Here is a 22,420-nt window from a genome sequence, read left to right as displayed (position 1 = left end):
ATAAATAAATACAAAATCTGTTTACTTAACGGGGCCTTTGTATCCAGAACGCTTTTCGACTTGATAAACTGCGGCCCTGAATTTTGCACAATACTGCAGTTGAAACAATAAATATTATTAAATATGACGTGATAAAACTACAATTTTATGATTTTTGTATAAGCCAGGCATTAAAATTCATGTTTTTTATTTTTGTTTTATTTAATTACAGGTTTGGTTCCAAAATAAACGATCAAAAGAACGTCGAATGAAACAAATCACAAGCATGGGTCGACCGCCATTCTTTGGGGGAGCGAGAAAAATGCGCGGTTTCCCAATGAATTTATCACCTGGCGGTATGGATGATGGACCTCCTGGTTTTCCATATTTTAGTGCCGATGGTAAATTTGAGTTTGGTTATGGTGGACCACCATTTCATCCGCATGATGGACCATTTTTCCCGGGACATCCTGGCGGACCAATGCCATTTAATACACCAGGTGAGTTTGTAAGTTTTATCCAGAAATGTATGATGTCTTGAGAATAAAACATGATTAAATGTTGTTTTGGATATGATTTCAATTTTTCGTATCTTGGAAATATGGCTCTTTCAACTTTTCTTTAACAAATCAAACTTTAACAACATTTAATTTGTATTTTATTCTAGAATTAATTAAAAATGATTGTATTAGGTTTGTATTGTTTTATAATATTGTTGTTAAGATTTTGTTCATTTGAGAAAATCTTTAACTTCAATCATAAATATAGCAAACAAACCTTATTATTAATAAAGGTTATCCTAGTTTAACATAAGAAATCTCGTTTCCTTATCGTAGGTGGACCCATGGATCATTCCGGACCAATACCCATGGTTAGTGAATTCGGTCTAACACCTGAATCCAATTTCCTAAATCAAAATGGCCCCCAATCTATGAATATGGCTAGTGCGGGTGGACCACCTCCCGATCATATAATGGGCAATGGTGGTGGAGGCGGTGGAATTGGTGGGGGACCCCGAAGTGGATCACCTGAATTTATGACGTCCGGCAATTTCTCTGAACCGCAAAATATGCTAAATGAAGGTGTGGTTTGGTAATATAGAAAAGCTTTTGCGAATTCTCTGCTCTTGCTTAAGTCTCTAATGCAATGAAAAGTAGGAAAACAAATTTAAACAAAACAAAAATCAATTCGCTTTCAAAAAACAAACACAAAAACTCACAGAGAATAATCGCAAAAAAACTAATAAAACAAAAACAAAGAACTACAAAAAAACAAATAAGAGAAATGAATAATAAAAAAAATATGTATATTTAAAAAAAAAAAGATATTAATTGAATTGTATTTAATCCATATGTGTACATTTTTATATTTATTATACAAGTATTTAATTTTATTATTATTTGGTTTGTTGTATAACAACGCTTTATGTCTTAATTGATTTAATTTGAAAAATTAAAAATTTTTATAAAAATAAAAATATATTAAATTAAATTTGTTGTGTAATGTTTTATTTTGCTGTAAGTATATTTATAAAGAAGTAAAAAAGAAAAATTGTGTATAGCTAATGATAAATTAAATACTAGTTATAAATAATTCAAAATTAGTGTTAATATTATTTTTAGGATAAAATGTAAAAAAAAAATTATTTAAGAAAACAAAACAAAAATGGATAAATGTATATTTTATAAATTAATTAAATGCATGTTGTACAATTGTAAAACAAATTCAAACAAAGAAAATAATTCCAGACCGTTTGAATGCAGGTTGAGTTTTTTTTTTTAATTTTTTTGCTTATGTGAAATTTGTATTAAAAAATTTAATAATAAAATTTAAAAAAAAACAAGTTTTTGTCTTGAGACGTATTTTAATTTTGTTTGAAATTTTCTTTTTTCTAATTGAAGCTAAATTTAGAAGCAACTGATCAAAAAATGGCTCAAATCACGAATGTACCGGGTTTGAGGTCAGCAAATGGTTTTGAAAGTTTTCATTTGTTATTGCAGAAAAAAGTCATAAAAATAGTTTACATTTTTTTTCAATCATCTATCGATGAACTCCAAATAATAAAATAAGGCTTATACCACTGCAAACAGAGCTTTATTTGAAGTCGTATAATTAACGGTTAGCTATCATTTAATAAGCAAACCAAATTTGAGCTCTAGGATAGTAAAATCATTTATATGAATTTTATGGACCTTACTATTTTTTTGGCAGGATTAATTTAAACTATTAGCCTTTTTTCAATTCATTTACCTTCTTTGCAATCCTTCAATCAATTTAAGGTCACTGCTGTAAATTGGTAATAAACAATGCATTTAAAACAAATAGAAAAACCTTTAAACGAAATTTGGGTTGTCAAGCTTTTATTTAAAGCAACTACTCACTCAGTTCCTTCCATAATATAATTATTACAATGCTCAACCTGCATAAATACGTAATTAAACTTCTAAATAAGGCTCCTTCAACTTCAAATAAAAACAAAATAAAAACCTACACTAGCTAACTCGAAAAAAGTCTGATAACGATTTTCACCGACACTAATGAATTGACGAAAAAATAAATAAAATCATTTAACTTATTTAAAACATATTTTTGTAAAATACAAACAAATTAAATTGATGTGGCTAAATGTGTGCTATTTGTAAATATCTTATTATATACATCGTATAAAAGTATATAATATATTTTCATATGCATGTGTGTGTATAGTTGAAAAGTTTATTATTTTTGTTTGTTTTCGTCATCAGTTAAGACAAATATTATTTCCTGTTTTCATTTTTATCAACCACATAAACCTTTTAAAGGACGTGAAACATTAATAGCTGCATAAGAAACTAATTGAGAATCAAGCCTTTATATAGAAAGAAGATGTAAAAAGTAAATAAATTATGTATAACTTATGTATATGTAAAATAAAACAAAAACTTAATATAAATACAAATTCATGTGAATGTACTGTGTAAATAATTTAGTTATAAGAAAAATAAAAGAATATAATTATTATGTATTAAGTTAAGAACATGACAAAAAAAATCATTAAAACATAAATAAAAAGAAAATAATTTGTTTGTTTTTTCTTTCATAACCTAGAAGAGGAATTTTGATATTTTGGGATATTTGTAAACAGTCCTGGCTGTTTGGATTTATAGTTTGGAAAATTTTAGAATTTTTCATAGAATTGATAAATTCTTGTCATAAAAAGTGCTTTCTCAAATTTGCCGAATAAATTCGGCATTAAACTGTCACTCGCACACAAAATGGTTGAGAGTTGTAAGTAACTAGGCTCTAGTTCTCAATTGACTGTCACGCCACGTAAATTATTTATTTTTTTAGGAGTGGGTGTTAGATTAAGTAAACTAAGAAGCATATTTACACCAAAATGTCCTTGAGACGAACGCCCCCTAACAATTCCCAACACAAAAGAAATAATGCTGATAATTCAGCAAAGAGGCAGCATAGAGACTTAACTCCATTTCCCTTATCATCGATGGGCAATTCATCGTTATCAGATTTGTCGAGAATGGTGGTCGGGAATTTGGCAGTTGACGATCTAAGATTATTTATCTAATCTTCCGTGTCGTCGCTTCTTGATGATAAACCGAAAAACATGGCAACGAAGGAGGACATGGAGGGTATTAGCACTGAATTGTATCAGCTTCAACAAAGTAACAAATCGCTGCAAACACAGTTGGAAAACATGCAGACACGATGTTCGACCTCGGAGCGACAGGTGGAGATGCTCGAAAAAAAGTCCAAGGAGCAGAATATAATTGTTCACTTGCCAAAACAAAATGGTGTTAGCGACATTGAAAAACGAAATCTCTTTGTCTTGAAATGTTACGGTCTGACAATGTTGACAAAATCCGAAGTGTACGCGAGCTCCACTCGAATTGAAATGTTGCAAATATTATTGTCGAGTTGCAAGACAAAAATTGTGCACTTCAATTGCTAAGGACTAGGAAAAATTTCGTCGGCATTGGTATTTCGATGCACAAGGACTTTCCCATGTTAGCAAGAGAACGTCGGAAAAGGATAATCAACCTGAGAAACAACATAACAGCTAAAAACAAGGATTTCAAACAACTTATTAGAGGCGAAACATTAAAATTAAATGAAATCACATTTTACTTTGATAAAAACAATAATCTTGCATCAACATCAACAACAACAACATCGCCAACAACAACAAACACAACAAAACCAACAGTACCAACAGCACCGACAACACCAACAACAACAAGAACATCAACACCAACAACAACAACAACAGCAGCAGCAACACCACCACCAACAACATCTACAACAGCAACAACAGAATATTATTGGCAGTGTTTCAAATATTACTGAAATAGAAAATATAACTGTACTAGCATACAATATTCAGGGCCTTAATAATAAATTAATGAATGTCGATTTCTTCCATTTTATACATAAATTCGAAATATTTTTTCTTTTTGAAACCTTTATAACCTATGATAATATAAGTAAATTTAGTAAATATTTTACAAATTATAAACTACATTGGGTACCAGCAGTAAAAACTAAAAAGTTCGGGAGAGCAAGTGGAGGATCCTTATTTGGATACAGATTGGATAAAATTGTTGGCTCATACATTGAATACAATGAACAAATAGTATTGCAACTAAAAGATGAAAAAGAAGAACTATATATATTGCCAACCTATCTAAATTGCAACCACTGGAATAGTGATTTCAACAAACTAGCAGAAACAATTCAAGTAATTGCAAAAGAAAATTTAATGGTAATTGGTGACATGAATGCACGTACTGGAGACCTGAAAATAAATAAAACGAATTTTGTAATATCATGCAAACTAAAAGAACACAGAACATCGAAGGATACAATTTGTAACGCAAATGGATACTCTTTCGCCGAGCTTTGCCAAGATACTAATTTATTTGTCTTAAACGGTTGCTTCGAAGGCGATATAAACGGAGACTACACCTATATTAGTGGACAAGGAAAATCGGTAATAGACTACTGCGCGATCTCGGAAAAATGGATGGATTTCGTAAATCATTTCAAAGTTGAACAGAAAATATTTTCAGACCATATGCCAATTACAGTAACGTTTTCAACAACGGTACACAATAAAACTAAATCAATTGATCTACCTATTAAACTCATATGGAAAGAGAGTAACAAAAGCAGCTTTGAAAGCAGACTAGCCCTAAATCTTGCTCAAATAGAAACACAAACTGACCACGAATCGCTAGAAAATTTAGTAAAATGCATCGTGAAATCTTACCCAACTCCTGGTAGAAACACCAAACAAGCAGGAAAACAGAAGTGGTTCGATCGAGAATGCAGAGAAGCGAGAAAACTATCTTTCAATTTGCTGAACACAATAAGGAAGTCAACCAATGCAGATGAAAGACTTCTTTTGCGTTACAGCCAAACTAAAACTAATTTAAAAAAATTATTAAGTAAAAAGAAGATAGAATACCTACAACAAACAGCACGAAACCTTGCAACCGAAAGAAACCCAAAAGAATATTGGAGGCAATTACAAATCCTAAAAGGCCAAGAACATAAATGTGGAGTCAACATTAATGGAAACGTATTGAGAGAGCACTTCAGAAAATTACTCAACCAAAATACATTGAATATGCCTATACAGTATGCAGAACCATTCGTAGAAAACCAAATTCTTGATGCAGATATATCGTTGGATGAGATAATTGTGATAGTCCAACAAGCAAAAACAGGCAAAGCCCCAGGACCAGATCGTGTTTCAACTGAATTTTATAAAAATGCACCAATTCAATTTCTCCAGAAAATGTGTGAAAGTTTTAACTACATTTTTAATACGGCCCAGGTACCTAACTCTTTCAAAGAAGCTCTAGTATTTCCCATATATAAAAAAGGAGACCCAAATGATCCAACAAATTATAGAGGTATCTCGTTTACAAATGCTATAGCAAAAATATTTACAGGAGTGTTACTTTCTCGTATAACAAATTGGGTAGATGAAAACAGACATCTCAGTGTATATCAATCAGGTTTCCGCTCTGGTTTTTCGACTACTGATAATATCTTTGTGATAAATACAATTATCCAGGATTTCCAACTCCGTCAACGTAAATTATATATTTTCTTTGTAGACTTCAAGGCAACCTTCGACACTATAGATAGAAAAGCGCTATATTTTAAATTAAATCAACTGGGAATGTCGACAAAAATGCTAAGGATAATAAAGGAACTGTACAACGGATCAAAATCAGCAGTATGGGATGGAACAAAAGCATCGGAATGGTTTGAAACCAAAACTGGTTTAAAACAAGGATGTTTACTAAGTGCCATGCTGTTTGTCCTTTTCATAGACGATGTAACATCCTGTTTACCCGCCGGAATAAACATAGCTGACAAAGTTATTAAATGTCTCCTTTACGCTGATGACCTGATTTTACTAGCTGAATCACCTGAAAGTTTACAGCTGATGATTAATAAGCTAAACGAATATTGTAATTCCTGGAACCTTATCATCAACCTTGATAAATCTAAAATTATGGTAGCAGGCTGTTTGAGAGGACGATGCTCACGAAGAGAGAAATGGTATTGCGGTAGAGAGAATATTGAAGTAGTCAAAACCTACAAGTACCTTGGAATCGATGTAACTCCAACCTTCAATATGAAACAACATCTCTCTTCAAAACTTATCACAACGAAAAATGCCATTAATATTAGTTGGAATCTCCTATTGAAAAAGAAAGAGGTACCGAATTCAGCTAAATACAAGGTATATGAAGGGGTTCTACGTTCAATGATGTGCTATGGAGCTCAGGTGTGGGGCTTTCAAGAATTCGAGGAAGTCGAAAAACTACAAAGATTCTTCATCAAAAAAGTATTTCAGCTTCCTAAAAATACTCCAAATTACATGCTTCATCTCGAAACGGGACTAGCCACTCTTTATATATTCACTCTGAAACTACATGTTGACTACATCATAAAAGTTATCTCGACGTATAGTCAAGAAAGGCTGCAACACGTTCTAGGATTGTATGCTATCAGAAGGAATCATCCCTTTATACAAAAATGGAAAGAACTAGCTGAATCAGTCGACTCACCTTTGGATGTAAACATTGAAAGACCATTAGAACTCAGAAATCAAATGTATGCTATAATAAGAGAATTAGATATAAAACATAGAGAAAACTACACGAAAAAAGCACTAGAATCAGAAAACCGACTCATATACCCAACTCTAGTCCATAACCTCAACGAAAATAATTATTTCAAAGACTCGAATAGCTGCAGAAAAATATCGTTGTTGTTTAGAGCAAGAGGGGAACTCCTCAACTTGAATGGAACGTCTTTTACCAATAGCGAAACCAATTACTGCACACTATGTAATCAACATGCTAGAGAAGACACGTTTCATTTCACGGGTATTTGTCCAATATTGAGAAACTGGAGGATGCAGTATTTCCAAAAACCATCTTTAACCCTAGAGGAACTCAAGGAACTACTTAATGGACCGAATTGGGAAGCAATATATAAATACTGCAATGAAGCTCTAAATTATAGAAGACTAATTATTACGGAATTTATTTAGAATAGCTATTTTAGTTACATACAAGAACCTAGTAGATACTATTATATAGGTCTCTCCGACAGACGGCAAATTTCGCCATTGTCATTTCATTCATTTAAAAATTGTAACAAAACAAAATGTTAAAACTGTGTTAAATAAATGAATCTTAATCTTAATCTTAAAATCTTAATCTTAAATCAATAATCTTGCGAGTGACAGTTCTGAAGGATTGACGTTTCTTCAAAAACTGATCGGGGATGGTACAGTGGTTCTTGCTTTCACCGCAGCTAATACTTATGCGGAAAACACAATAGAGTCGAATAGTAGCCGTTCTTTTAATAACCCAAGTAGCTCAAATTGAAATTTTTAGTAAAAATGCCGTCTGCCGTATTAAATGTTATCGTAACTTATCAACTAGTAATAATTGTAATCATTCAGTTCTTTCTTATAATGTTTCAGGTCTAACCAATAAGATATTATTTAGTAGCTTTTATAACTATATTAACAGCTATGATTTTGTATTTGATATGATTGATGATAAATTTGAAAATAACTTTAAGAACTTCGATTTTGTTTGGGAACCAGCTGTGAGAACGGGAACGAGAGGAAGGGCGGTTGCTTTTTTGGAATGCAAAAAAAAACTATAAAAATGTATCCTACAACTTTGAAACAAGTAATCAAATTACATTTATACGCTTGAAAATTGGAAACCAAAAACTTATAATCTTACCGATATAGCTAAACTGCAATAAATGGGACTCTGACTTCGAGAAACTGTATGATTTTATGATGTCAAATGAAAATCCGAACGTTCTGTTAGCAGGCGACTTTAACGGTAGATTTGGGAATGAAACCGGATTAGTAAATGAATTGGCTGGAATAATAGGTCATTCCAAAGATGAAAAGTGTAATGCTAGAGGAAAGAGATTACTTGACCTATGTGACACCTTTGGACTGCGAATTGTGAACGGGACTCCGCATCAGCCGAGTTTGGTGTACTAACTTTAGTTGGAGCACAAGGAAAATCTGTCATAGATTATTGCATGATAGGAGGGACATGGAGCGACTGTTTTCTTGATTTTAAAGTTGATGTAGTGGCATTCTCGAATCATCTACCCACAACTATGAAGTTACGAGTCGGATGTGAGGAGGATGGTAGCAGTCGTTTACAATTGTTACCAAAATCAATGTGGATTCCAAAATAGCATCGATCACGAATTCCATAAGATCTGCATATCCAGCCTTTACAACCAACCATAGGAAGACATTGCCAATAGAACCTTGGTTTGATAGTCAGTGTATGCGTGCTAGACAGAGATCTTTTACGTGGCTGAAGACCCTTCGAGTTTACAATAATGAATACAGCAAAGACAAATATTTAGAAGCCAATAAGATATACAAAGACCTTTGTAAACAATAACGAAATCAATATTTCATAGAAGAGTCTAGGAGGTTGGCACACTGTAAGAATGCTACAGATTTTTGAAGTCTGGTAAAGCTCTTGAATGGAAATAAGTTTAAGATTCACTAAAATCTAACATCGACTGCGCTCTGTCAACATTTCAAAGAACTCTTAAATCCCCCGTCCAGCTCCGTAAATATATCGCATGCTGAACCCAAATTTGACAATATTCTCTTAGATGAGCCAAAAACACAAGATTAGATAAGACGTACTTTAAAAACCTTAAAAGATGGCAAAGCGGCAGGCACCGACAGAATACCGGCTGAGTTTTATAAATACGGAACATCGGAACTTATTGAAAAAACTTTATATTTCATCCAACTAAATTTTGGAACATTGTTTTATACCGCAAGAGTTTCTAGAGGCCTTAATTTTTCCGATTCACAAAAAAGGAAGTACACAAAATCCAGAGAACTACTTTGGGATAAGCTTTCTTAATGCATCATATAAAATATTTTCGTCAATTTTGCATCAACGACTCAATGAGTGGATAAATGAAAACGGGTTATTAAAAGAATTTCAAGCTGGTTTTAGGCCTAGTTACTCTACGATAATAAAAAGTGCTTTCTCAAATTCCCGATTGCATTCGGCATTAAACTGTCACTCGCACTCAAAATGGTTGAGAGTTGTAAGTAAATTATTTATTTTTTTTTTAACCAAGAAGTCGGAAGAGTTTTATGAGGCTGGACAAAATCATTTAGGGCTTGGCAGTGGTGTAGCGTGGGTTTTTGCCGCCACTTTTGGTGAACACTACCATTTCTTCCATAATGAACTATACTTACAGAGTATCCATTTATTTGTAGGTGATGCATATCGATTATAACCATATTAAAAGTAACCACATTTTAAGGAACCTAACATTCAAATTTGGTTAATGTTTTAAATTGCATACTCACTATAAAATAAAGCTCAAAAAATAAATTAAGATTAAGAAATTATATTTAGTTTTTTAAATCACTTCATTTTGGTTATTACTAGTACATATAAAGTAAAAATTTAATTTTAGTATTCATTTTAATAAGGAAAGTTTCGTATATTTTTATTTTTAATGAACATTGTTTCGATTTTTAAATTAAGCAAATTTGATTTTTTTAATTATATTGTGGCAAGCAACTCAACTGACATTGACTTATGTACGTTACCCATATTTAATAATTTATAAAACGTAGAAAATGTTTAAATTATTTGTCTTCTTTGTTCTTTACACACAAATTCTTTTATTATTCTTTCGGTGTCAATCGCATCAGTTTTTTGCATTTCTATGGCTAGAATTCTTAGGTTACTTAACCTTAGAGTACTCATTGTTGCCATGAGATAGTTTTTTATTAGTTTTAGTTTTGAAAAACTCCTCTCACATCCGGCATTGCTTATTGGTATTGTTAAAAAAATGCGCAGCATAATGGTAATGTTTGGCAAACTTGTTTCTAATTTCGACTGTACTATGAAATTTAATATTTAAAGCGGGTTTGTTCTTTCAAGATCGTTAAGTCTTTCCAAGGAAGATGCAAAGGCTCTTAATAGACCACATTCTATTTTGAAATCATCGGGAAATACATCATGCTCATTGAATGCAAGTTCCGAATCGTAATCAAAATTTTCAGCCAGTAGCTTGGAAGCTGAAAGAAAGTCGAATTTTTTGGCCGCACACTGATAAAGGTCAAGAGCTTCGGTTTGTAGGTAAATTTGACAATCATTTATTTCATGAAGAATAGGTTTCCAAAAGCATAAAAAGCAGAGAAAAGAAAAGGATTGCACTGCTCTAAGCAAAGTTCCTGCATCTGTTCTCGTACCAGTACCAGTAGTCGCAATCAGGACGTCCCAACGATCGCGGTTAGTTGACATTGCAAAAAACACATAGCATCGTTCCAATCTTCCGAAAAAAGTAACTCAGTTGCAGCGTGCAGGCAAACAAGATTTAAAGAGTGATTTGAGCATGGAACGAACTGACCTTTCGGGTTTATGTCTTGAATTCTTTTTTAGGACTCCTGTGTTTTTCCCGGGCATAACAGCGGCATTGTCCCTGCAATCCATTATATCGAGGCCGTCGGTTTTTAGTTTATCTCGGCAATGCCCTCAGCAGTTTTATCTTTCGTTTGAATGAAATCAACAAAGGATTCCACCACTTTTATATGATGATCTTCAATTTTTATATACCGCAACACTTGACTGATCTGGTCTTGTGGGAGATATCAGGAGTGCTATCTAAAATTATTGAATAGTATTTCGCTTTTTTCACCTCAGAAATAATTTGATGTCGCACTTCTTCTCCTAAAATGTTTATAAATTCATTTTGAATTTGTGGCGACGTATAACTTGTTGATATTTTTTCATTCATTTTTATTCTTACAAGATGCTCGCAAAGGACTGGGTCATACTTTGAGATGAGATGTACTAGCTCTAAGAAGTTGCATCTATTAGAGCTTGTATGGTCTTCTCTATGGCCACGAAAAGCTAAATTTTGTTTTGCTAGGAATTTAATGATGTCAACCATTCTAACAAGAATTCCTTGCCATTTTTTGATTTATTAGATAAAAGTTTTTTCTCAGTTTGATCAATGGTTTGATCTTTCTGAAGTCTTACTTCCAATTCTTTCCATTTGCAAACATTTATGTTATGTTTTGGACCTGACTCATGGTTCTGTACTTTGGGATTAAGTTTTTTTCCAGTTATTGAATCTATTGGTTGAACAGAATATTGATTGTCCCTCTCTGGTCTTATCTTCAATTAAGCAGCAACAATAACAAAATAATGACATTTTAGAAGGAAAATAAGGTAACCAGCACCTTATTACTTTTTCGCCATTTGTTAGTGTGCGGTAAAACTAATCTTTCGTTAACCGCCTAGATGTACCTGAAACTGTAGATACAGCAGCAAAGTTACTTTGAAGATGCTGCACAACTTCTGGTCCTCGTTGAACAAGAAGAGTTCTAATTCTTGGTGTTAGATTCTGTGCTACACAAAGTGATGTGGTCGCAACAACCGCTAATCGTGAAGCAATTGTTATTTAAGATTTTGTTGTTTATCTGAATGTGTGATGGGTTAATCGTAATTCGCAAAAGATTTACCACCGAAGATTTTCAGTCCCATGCTTATGTTAAATTTGTGGTTAAATGAAGTTTGTGGTGGTATAGGTACAGGTCGATTGGATGTCACCCCATACGAAATTCTGTTTACTGAAAATTATTTCAGGGTTACCTTTCTTTTTTGCCGCCCTCAAACAAGTACAGGGTTTTTTGTTTTGGTAACCTTTTTTTTTTTGCCACCGCTCCTTTTTTGATGCCCCCTCAAACAAGTGTCGCCCGGGGCATTTAGTGTTCCGGCCCATCAAAATGCTTCATTATAGTCTGCACGCACATCTAAATGCTTTATTTTGAATAGTTTATGGCCTCGTTCAAAAACTAAACAATCCTAACCAACAGAATCTGAAGTGCTGACATGGTCTTAAATTGGAAGATTTGTATAGCTTTTTAATTTGAATCTAAATAAATGTTGTTAATGTATATTAAATAAGATTGACCAAATACATATTTAATGATTTATTAGTGCTGGTTTTTATTTACTTAAATTATTTGCGAACGCAATATGAGCTGCAAATGGTTAAGTATAATTGGAAATGGAAAAGTGTAACACAATACTTTGTAGAACGACAAAACAGACAATTTTTTCAGGTGTTTTTTGGCGACATTAGAAGTTCAGGTGGAAACAATAGGCGGATGCCTCCGAATTTCTGTGTACAGACAAATCTACGAGAAGCATACTTGTGAAGTTCTATATTACCAGCTTTAGCTAGTTTACATTCCTCAATTAAATTAGTATTTTCATCATTTAAGCAGTTCGATAGTTGCAAGACCAAATTTTAGTTTTGTTTTTTGCACGAATATTCCTGAAAATTTCTTTTTGAGGGATTATGTTAGAGTTAGAATTTCGATTGTAGTTAGATTTTGAAATACAAATTTGAGGTAACCATGTTTTAAAAATAAGTTGCTTTGTGTAAAGCATTTTTAATATATACATAACTCATTAATTTTGTTATTTTTAGCATCACTTTTATTAAACATACCCTTTAAACAATAATAAGTTAACTTGAACTTTGGTAACTAAACATTTTTACGGAATGAATGAAAATAATATTTTGCGTGGGAATTCACTAAAAAAACTTCTTTACGTCAACAATAAACATTAATGTCGATCATTTGATCTATTGAATGATTTTTTCACGTTTTCACTCTGTGATATATGTCAAAATTTTCATTTTATTTGTTCTGCATTTATTAAACAGGTTCGCTATAATCGTTCTGATTAGTTTTTTAAAATATTGGTGTTCCTTTGATGCAAAGTTTTTTTTTATACCAAACACATGTATGGTATTTTTCGATTAAAACTCTTTTTTAAACTTAATATTTATTATTCAAAATGGAATTGAAGAATAGTTGCAAGCTTAAATCATTAAAAACAAACTATATATATATTCTTGGATTAGTTAAATTAATACAGATTTTGGTTACTTGCAAAAAAAATATTTGGGCCGTTCATTAACGAAAATTAATTAGAATTCAATACAAAAGAAAATTGCGCTCGCACCCTTAATTTGATGGTTCTTCGAACGCATCTTTCATACAATAATTCGAGGTTAATTATGAAATTTAAAGAAATTCGTAGTGATTACTCTAAATTAGTGAATAAATTACAAGAAAATGATGTTGAACATGCTTTTTTGAAGACAAAAACTTATATTGGTTCGCTGTCAACAAAATGACTGCAAAATTAGCTTAAAACAGACTTTTTCATCTCACCATTTTGTTTTTGCTTGCAAAGTGCCGCTATAGCCCACGGAATGGTTTTTTTTGTTTGTTTTCAATGTTTTCACATCTATTCATGGACTAATTGTCAAAATTACAAATCCAACAATGTAAACAAACGGGTTTGGGAGAGTGAAACGTACGAAAGATTCCGATCTTGGTAAATGGAGTATTTTTGCTCATGAGGCTTGGTTCTTCTTAATCTCCGAACATGGATTCTTATATTCAAGACGGATTCTTGATAGTACCTTAACCTTACTCTAAACAATCGGTCTGAGATTTACGATTTTAATATTTCAAAGTACTCCCTGGGAAGATCCCTTTGCATTTTGTACTCAAGTCCCTCATGCCAAACCTTCTCAAAAGCTTAAGCAACATTTAAGAAAATAGCTGAACGTACTTGTTTTTCTTCTAATGCTTTTTCTATTACAATCGATATTCTATGAACTTGATCTATCGTGGAATGTTTATTTCTAAAGCCAAACTGATGCTTTGGGATTAACCTTCTTTCTTCTATGATTTTGCTAAGTCTCTTCAGAACCAGTTTTTCAAAAACTTTTGCCATAATTGGTATAAGCGATATTGGTCTGTAAGCCGTCACTTCTGTAGGTGGTTAACGTTGCTTTGGTATGACAATTACTTCAGCAATTTTCCAATGGTGCGGGACATAACGGTGCTTAAGGCATGCATTTATTATATATTGGCATTTATTTCATAACCGGAGCAGTAATTAGATCGTAACAGTAAACACATACTTTTTATTTCTTTAAGTCTTACAATTGGTATTTCACTTTCATCTATTTTCAGCCGCGTTTGATGAGTATGGCTTAAAAACATGCGCAAGATGTTCAGCGAAAAGGTTAGCTTTTTCTTTAGGGTTACCGATACATTTCACATCTTGAGAGTTCAAGGCGAGTTTTGTAACTGCGGTCTTTTCAGGCGCTTGGCTGCTTTCCATAGCGAAAAATTAGTTGAAACATTAGTCGTTAAATTCCTTAGGAATTTACTGAGTGAACCATTTTTGAATTTGTAAATTTGTTTTTTAAGATTGTTGATTACGGCTAAACGTTGTTTTATCATCTGGAAATCTAGTATTTCGCCATTTTCTTCGAGCTCTTCTTTTCTCTATTATCAACTCTCTTATATCTAAAAGATATTATATTTCACTTTATCTTCTATTAAAAAATGTTGGAGTACTTTCTTCAGCGGCCTGTTGCATATCAGCAATAAATTGTTCTACTTCATGGTCAATTTTCTCGATTGTATCCATGGGAGATCTTAAATTTATAAAAATTAAAAGCCTTTCTCTAAAATCACTCCAGTTTTCTTTTTTCTAGTACTTCCGATTCACTTAGTTATAGAATCACTGTAGTATGATCTGATTACACGTCATAATTACCTTCGACACTAATGTGATTTCATTTGATTCCTTTAGCTACGAAAAAGTCAATAAGGTCTGGTATTTTGTTAGTATCGGAAGGCCAGTAAGTTGGCGACCTCTAGGAAAAGAATTCGTAATTGTATTTACGGGCTGCTTGGCAAAGTCTTTTGCCTTTTGTTGATATAAGTCTTGAACCCCAATGGGCGTGTTTCGCATTGAAGTCTCCACCAACAAGAAAGTTATGCCCAAGAATATTAAATAGATCTGTATAGTCATCTTCTGACGGGGAGCGCCTTGGTGGGCAGTATATAGCTGCTATCTTAAACTCTTTCTTTTTTATACCAATTCTAATAGTTGTTACTTGTTTTAAGTTTTTTTTTATAAGAATCGCCAATCCACCTCTTGCCTTGTCAGCTGGATGTGGAGCGTGGTAGCATGAATAGTTTTCTATTACATTATCTTGTCTTTGCCAATTGGAGAAATGAGTTCGGACACCAGGCAAATATCGATATGTTCTAGATCTAAAAAGATTTTTAGTTCGGATGAATGTTGTATAAGACCGTTTGCATTCCATGTAGCGATTTTAAGTGTTCTGTCCATCATTGTTTTTCAAGAGTGACTTTTTCGCTTAGCTGTTTGATATTCAAATCCTGTTTATCAATTCTTTGAAGAATAAGTTGTAGCATTTCTTCTATGGAAGTCTCTTCATTCTTCCGCACATTTTTAACAATCTGGGAATAGGCTTTATTTTCATCGCTTTTACTTTGAACAGCCTTTTTAGGCGGTTCCTTCTTAGTAATGTTTCAGCAGTTAAATCGGTATTTACTGTGTTTCTGGGTTTATCTCTAGCAGATGAATTTTTGCTTCTGAACTCTTGGAATTTTTCGGCAACTGGGCCGCCTCTATAGCTTGCCGGGTGATTACCCTGGCAGTTTACACATTTTGCTTTTTAAAGTTGCTTACGTTACCGATTCAATAGATATTTGGGGTCAAACAAATGTTTCGTTTTCAAATCTTTAATTTATGATTTTGTAGGCTTGACGATTCAAATGTTCAATTCGACAAATCCGATTACAATAATTTGCTATGTTAATTTCAAAACTGGGCCGCTGAAAAGATTCAACACTTAAAAAATCCCCGTACACTGTATCTGGACATTGTTCAGAAATAATTGACAAATGCTTCAATATTAATGTTTTTTCTCGCCCTCACTAGTTTTAAATTAGATAAAAGGTAGCCTTATTTTTTGCAAACGGGGTGGCAAATACATATTCGTCTTTGACATAGGTGGACTCAAAATACACGTCTCTATATCACTTGTGGAAAAGTTTATGGCGAAATCATTTCTGAATTACATATTTTTACCGAACATTCAAAAAATGATTCCCTAAAATCGCCTTCAAAAAATGTTTCTTAAACTTTACGAAAACCCATAAAAATACTATTACTTTAATGTCAAGTCTCCAGTTCCTTAGTAAATTACAGACCATATGTTCTATGAAAGATTAGAACATGAAATTTCATGTACAAAATTTCTCTTTAATAAACTCAACCTCTCTATCTATCCCTTAAAATGATAAATCAAATAAAAAGATACTACAAAGGAAGACGGACGCACTAAAGATATCCACATGCCAACAACGGAAAAAACGAGAGTAAGAAAAAAAAATTACGTTCTTTCTAAACTAAGTTATTTAGTGTTGTGAATTGACACTATTAATCCGCACGATTCACACATATTGTGCACCCAGGTTTTGAGGCACTATCAAATAGATAGCACAGTCCGACAGACAGACAGACACCATTCCATTCCTTCTTCACCCTGATGGTCGCCTCGACCAGGCTATAAAAATCACACAGCTGTGCATGGTCACGCCAGTTTGATGTATTGTACTCGTATAAACCTAACCAACCTATCTCTGTCCACTTCCATAAGATATATTGGACTTGGCTTGGTGTGAACATACAAGGATGCATTCTTCGTGAGTTTTATCCAAAAGGTCATTTTCGATAATGATGATGATGATGCGTGGTCGGTGTTGCTGTTGCTGTAACTACCTTCTTCCATGCGATGTTTGTCTGTCCCTGCTTTCGATATTTGATTGATCAACCGGGTCATGTTTGGCTATTCTTTTCTGACACTGAGTCTCAAGAACATTATAAACGTCATTAAATTTAATGTTTTACTTTGTATTTGACAGCAGGCGCTCTTTTCGATTCCGATTTCGATTTGTAGCAAACTTCCTTGGATTGCTCAACGATATCAGTTTAATGACGAATTTAACAACAAACCAAGTGATAAACAGACAATGACGACCAGAATCACGCAATCCTTTCTCCGAAATGTATATTTATGGAGTATACTTTGCACAATTTTGTAACAAATCACACCATTGTATAATGGGTAATATGGTTTATTAAATATTAATACACACTTTGTGTTCGTGGCTCTTGACGTGCGTGCCATTTCACGATTTCTGTTCATGTGGATTACTTTAGACGGTGTGTGAAGTGTATGTTGGCATGGCCTGAATTGTGCTATCTAACCACATTCAGTATTGGAGCCAGTGGAGCCGCACCAATCAATGTTCCGTGTCAAACAAAGGACACGATAATGGACAAGATGATTACATGCTATCCTGATGTCTAAGCTCACGACGAGTAGACCAACTGAGACAATCATTTATTTATTTGCACTGGTCCTGCCTTTCATCATTATACACGAGCTACCTGAGCAGCCGGTGGCATAAGCTTAAGGTATACAATATGTACCTTCCTACGTCAATATACCGTGGAGAGCTAGCACCTATGAACAATGGAATTCGTCGCAGGTATACTATATTGCCTCTTTTTGAATTGTTGGATTTCTGTCTTGCCTACCGAATCAAGTGATAAGCAAAGATATTAAATTTTGGATTTAGTGGCCTTAAGACAAAAAGGTTTCGAAAACGTAATTTACTGTGTCAACACAAAAAATATCGAAAACAACATACGAAGCACAAAATGCTCAAGTCGGAAAGACAGAAATCTTCGGAGAATAAGTTGGTAGACAAAGTTATAACGAAATGCTGGGGCTCCTGAACATAACAAAATTAGGAGAATTCATTTTTAAAAAGTATATGCTTGCCTAAAAGCTTGATTAAATTTATAATGCCTAGCCTTGCTACAGAGGATGCCTAGGTGAAGGCATTCATTTTTCGCAGCCAAAAGCAATTGATAAAATCAACAAAACAAAAGGCTTCTGTAGACTGTAAACCCCATTCAAATCCAGAAACTTTGCCATAACTTCATAGCAGTGGGTTAGCAATTAATAGCGGTGGCCACTTCGTAGTTCTTAAGTTTTTAGAATTAATTCCAAAGCACACAGACTTAACCATTCCCCAATAACAATTCGAAAGATATTTCTAGATTTCTATACCTTACAGATCTTTCTGGGAAGACATGGTATTGCTAGAAGACGATTGAATCCACTTTAATACAAATGGATCAAAAACTAGTGAAGGGGTTGATAGAGGTGTGCATTTTGAACGCCTGAAATTAAGCCTCTCATTTCGCCACCCTAATCATTGTAGAGTGTATCAGGTAAAGCTTTTGGCGATAATACAAGTCTTGTCCGGACTTAAAGAAAACGTGAAAAGGTGTTGATTTAGTCAGGCCGCTATCAAATCCCTGGATTCTGTCTCTACAAACTTTTTAACAGTTTGTAACTGCCGATCATCTCTATTCTCTAATGAAGATGGCACAACAGATAAACATTCACGTTTGCTATAGGTGCCAGGAATTTTAAAGGGGTTATTAACTAGTAGTACCCGGTGCATGATGGTTAGTGCGATGGACTGTCATACCAGAGGTCTTGGGTTCGATGCCACCTAAAGTTTTTTTCAAGGGCACTGCCTCTTGCGAGGAATTGACAAATTCTCCAAGAGTAATTCTTGAAAAGTATTTCCTCAAATTTGCTTTTCGAATTCGACTTAAAACTGTAGGTCCCCTCCATCCCTGACAACAGTACTCGCACACAGGAATGGTTGAGAGTTGTCAGTAAGTAGGCCTTAGTTCTCAAACGGACTGTTGCGCCACCCAACCCTAAGTTATTGAAACTACTGCTTCCATATATACTGCGCTATATAACCTATATACATATTTAACAGCATATTGACTGCTTCCGAGTTTTCTTTAAAATGGAAGAAGGCTAAGATTATTCCCCTACCCAAAAAGAGGCTGGGATGCGACCCACACTGATAACTTCCCATCCCGTCTGTCGATTTGTCTTGCTTAAAAGTTTGTCTATATGTACTCGTATCAATTTTTACCAAATTTGCCTACTATTTTTTGTAGATTTTATTTTTTTTATGAAAACGGACTGTTGGAGTTTTGTAATAAAAATTACTAAATATCGAAAACAATATTTTCTGTGAAATAAAATAAGTTTGAAGCCAATATTTTTAATTTTTGAAAAGCTTTTTTGAATTTAGTATTGTTTTTTTTTTTAGAGTTTTATTTTGTTGTAAAAAAACTGTCAATTCAATTTTTTTCAAAATTTGTCCTAATGTTGAAAACAATATTTCTTATAAGATAAAATAAGTTTGAAGACAATATTTCAAATTTTTAAAAAGATATTTGAGTCGAAAATCATTTTTTACCAACTTTTGTTAATTTTTTTCGGTTTTTTTAATTTTTTGTAAAAAAACTATCACTTCGATTTTTTTCAAACTTTAACTGAATGTTGACAATAAGATTTTTTGAAAGATAAAAGTAAATTAAAATCCAATATCTCAAAGTTTTGAAAAGATATTTGAGTCGAAAATCATTTTTTACCATCTTTTATTAATATTTGTTTAGGTTTTTATTTTTTGTAAAAAAAGCTGTCAATTCGATTTTTCTCAGTATTCTTCAGAATGTTGAAAACAATATTTTTTTTTAAGATAAAATGAGTTTGAAGCCTAAATTTCAAGTTATTGAAAAGATATTTCAATCGATATTCAGTTTTTACCAACTTTGAGTAATGTTTTTTTTTTAGATTATTATTTAAAAAAAAAAATGTCAATTCGATTTTTCTCAAAATTTTATTAGATGTCAAAAATATTGTTCTTCGTTGTACGAAATTGTTTTGGAGATGAAATCATATTTGAGTCGTTAAATTTTGGAGGTGACAAATTTTTTTTCAGTTTTTTTTTTTTGATTTATAAAAAAACCGTTAGATAAATTTCTTTGATATCACGTTACAATATATTATATAAAATTTAATTCAAGTCCCTAGCGTTTTTGGTTGGTAAGATATTTAGGGTTAACCAAAATTTTCACCTTTTTTCAAACTGCTATGGTAAAAAAATCCACCTACGCAATTTTCTTGAGAGCCCTTTCTGCATCTTTCTTATTATCTGAGCTATGGACTATGAAAAAACGTCGCGAACGTACGGACGTACGAACCACATCTTTCTAAAAATCTTTTATTTCGACTCTAGGGACCTTGAAACGTCGAGAAATTTCAAAATTTTCAATTTGACAATTCGGACCCATTACAATAATGGGAAGTTAAAAAGCAAACAGGTACTGTTACAGAATTTCGACCAATTGCCATTTTTCTGTTTCTTTCGAAGGTGTTTAAAAAACTATTCTGGGGTATCTTACAATCAACAACCTGCTAAGTACATGTCGGTCTGGTTTTCAACATAAGTGCAGCTGCAAATACGCCTTACCTTGGCTGGTGGTGGCTAATGGATACTCGTCCACATTTCTCAATATTTTGAGTGGAGTGCCACAGGGATCTATCCTTGGACCAGACCTCTTTTCACTTTTAATAAATGAGTTACCACAAGTTGCTAAACATTGTTTAATTCATCTTTATGCTGATGATGTGCAGCTCCTGATAAGTCGACTAAAAATTGCAATGGGGCTAAGAAATGATGCCGTAGCAAGTTTTAATGAATGATGTGCTCCGCATTTCACAGTGGTAAAAAAATAACGATATCCGCCTTAACCCTGTCAAATCAACTTCCCTCCCCATCTTTCGCAAAAACGTTGATCTATCGGGTTTCAACACGTTGAAACTTTACGACGAAACAATTCAATATGTTAGCACTGCTAGAAACCTAGAAAAAGTATTCAATCGCACTCTCACTTGGGATGACCACCTTAAAAGTGCCATTGGTAAAGTCTATGGAGGTCTTCGCCTTCTTTAAGTCACTTGAAATTTCACCCCGATAAAAAACTGCTACTTGGTAAGACCCCTATACTACCAATTGTGCTTTATGGGTGTGAAATCTTTTGTAAACTAGACTATTGCCCACTATATTTATAATCTACGTCCTTATGATCACGTCTGCATTTTTACGGTACGGATTTCTGGTTGTAGCTAAGACAGCTCAATAAACTTTCGCTCTCTGAGTTACCTGCATGAAATCATCCAAACACAACACCCTGATTATATATACGATAAGCTGAATTTCCCTCATTCAACACAGTCTTTTGCAAGACCTACCAAGGAGAATTCTTCTGTAACGATCTAAACGCTCTCAATCATATTACCATAATCAGTCTTTGACGTTTTGTAAGGGACTCAAATTGGTTTCATTGAGCTTAGAAGAAATCCTCAAGATCCATGTGGCATGGCAATGGGTCATAAGACTGACCTAAGTTTGTCATACTCAATCCCGGACAGCCACTGTAAACTAACCTAACCTAACCATAACTTCTAGGCCTCCGTGGTAGAAACAAAATTTCTTTCAATATTCACACGTTCATGCAATAATTTTTGCTTCGTAGGACCCGTATGTGAAGGAGGACTGGGCACGCTAAAATATAGAACGAAGCATACTTTTTGACAAAAATTCAACTCGTTAGAGTCTGGTTTACGAAAAACAACTTCCGGAAAAGTCTTGCGTAGTAGAATCTATGGAATAGTCCAGCATTATAAACAATATTTATGCTGGGAAGATGTCACCTTGTGGAGCCCAACAAAATGATGTCAACAGGCTCGATCGAGCTTATATAGTCAGAATCGGAGGGACCTACAGTTTTATGCCAAATCAAAATACTAATAACTTATGAATAAATAATTTCATTAAGATGAGAATTAAGCTCATACAGAAAGACTGTCTTACACACTAAACCCTACATCAAAGGTAAGCTGCTTCTAAAAGCTTTCGAAAGTAATGACCTTATTTTAAATTCTTTAAATTTCAGGATTTGTCTTGGATGTGAGTTCAACAATAACACTATGCCATCCTTCAAAACAACGTTCACCACCT

At 33.4% G+C, this 22,420-nt stretch overlaps 1 protein-coding gene across 3 annotated transcripts in view; it reads left to right on the top strand.

Moving 5' to 3' along the window:
• Positions 1–1,296, top strand: part of LOC129946903 (LIM/homeobox protein Lhx1) — a 134,410-nt gene extending 133,114 nt beyond the window's left edge. For 2 of the 3 annotated variants that reach the window (XM_056057277.1, XM_056057276.1), the window contains exons 6-7: positions 212–479; positions 816–1,296. In XM_056057277.1, the coding sequence (XP_055913252.1) occupies positions 212–479; positions 816–1,075 (528 nt within the window). In that variant the 3' untranslated portion in view covers positions 1,076–1,296. Of the gene's footprint in view, positions 1–211; positions 488–815 lie in introns of all 3 variants that reach the window. The other variant, XM_056057278.1, reaches the window with a different exon arrangement.
• Positions 1,297–22,420: the final 21,124 nt, after the last annotated feature.

This window comes from Eupeodes corollae, chromosome 2 (genome assembly GCF_945859685.1).
Source record: "Eupeodes corollae chromosome 2, idEupCoro1.1, whole genome shotgun sequence".
In the NCBI taxonomy this organism is placed as follows: Eukaryota; Metazoa; Arthropoda; class Insecta; order Diptera; family Syrphidae; genus Eupeodes; species Eupeodes corollae.
Note: the sequence above shows the minus strand (reverse complement) of the source record. Positions and strands in the feature narration are given on the sequence as shown.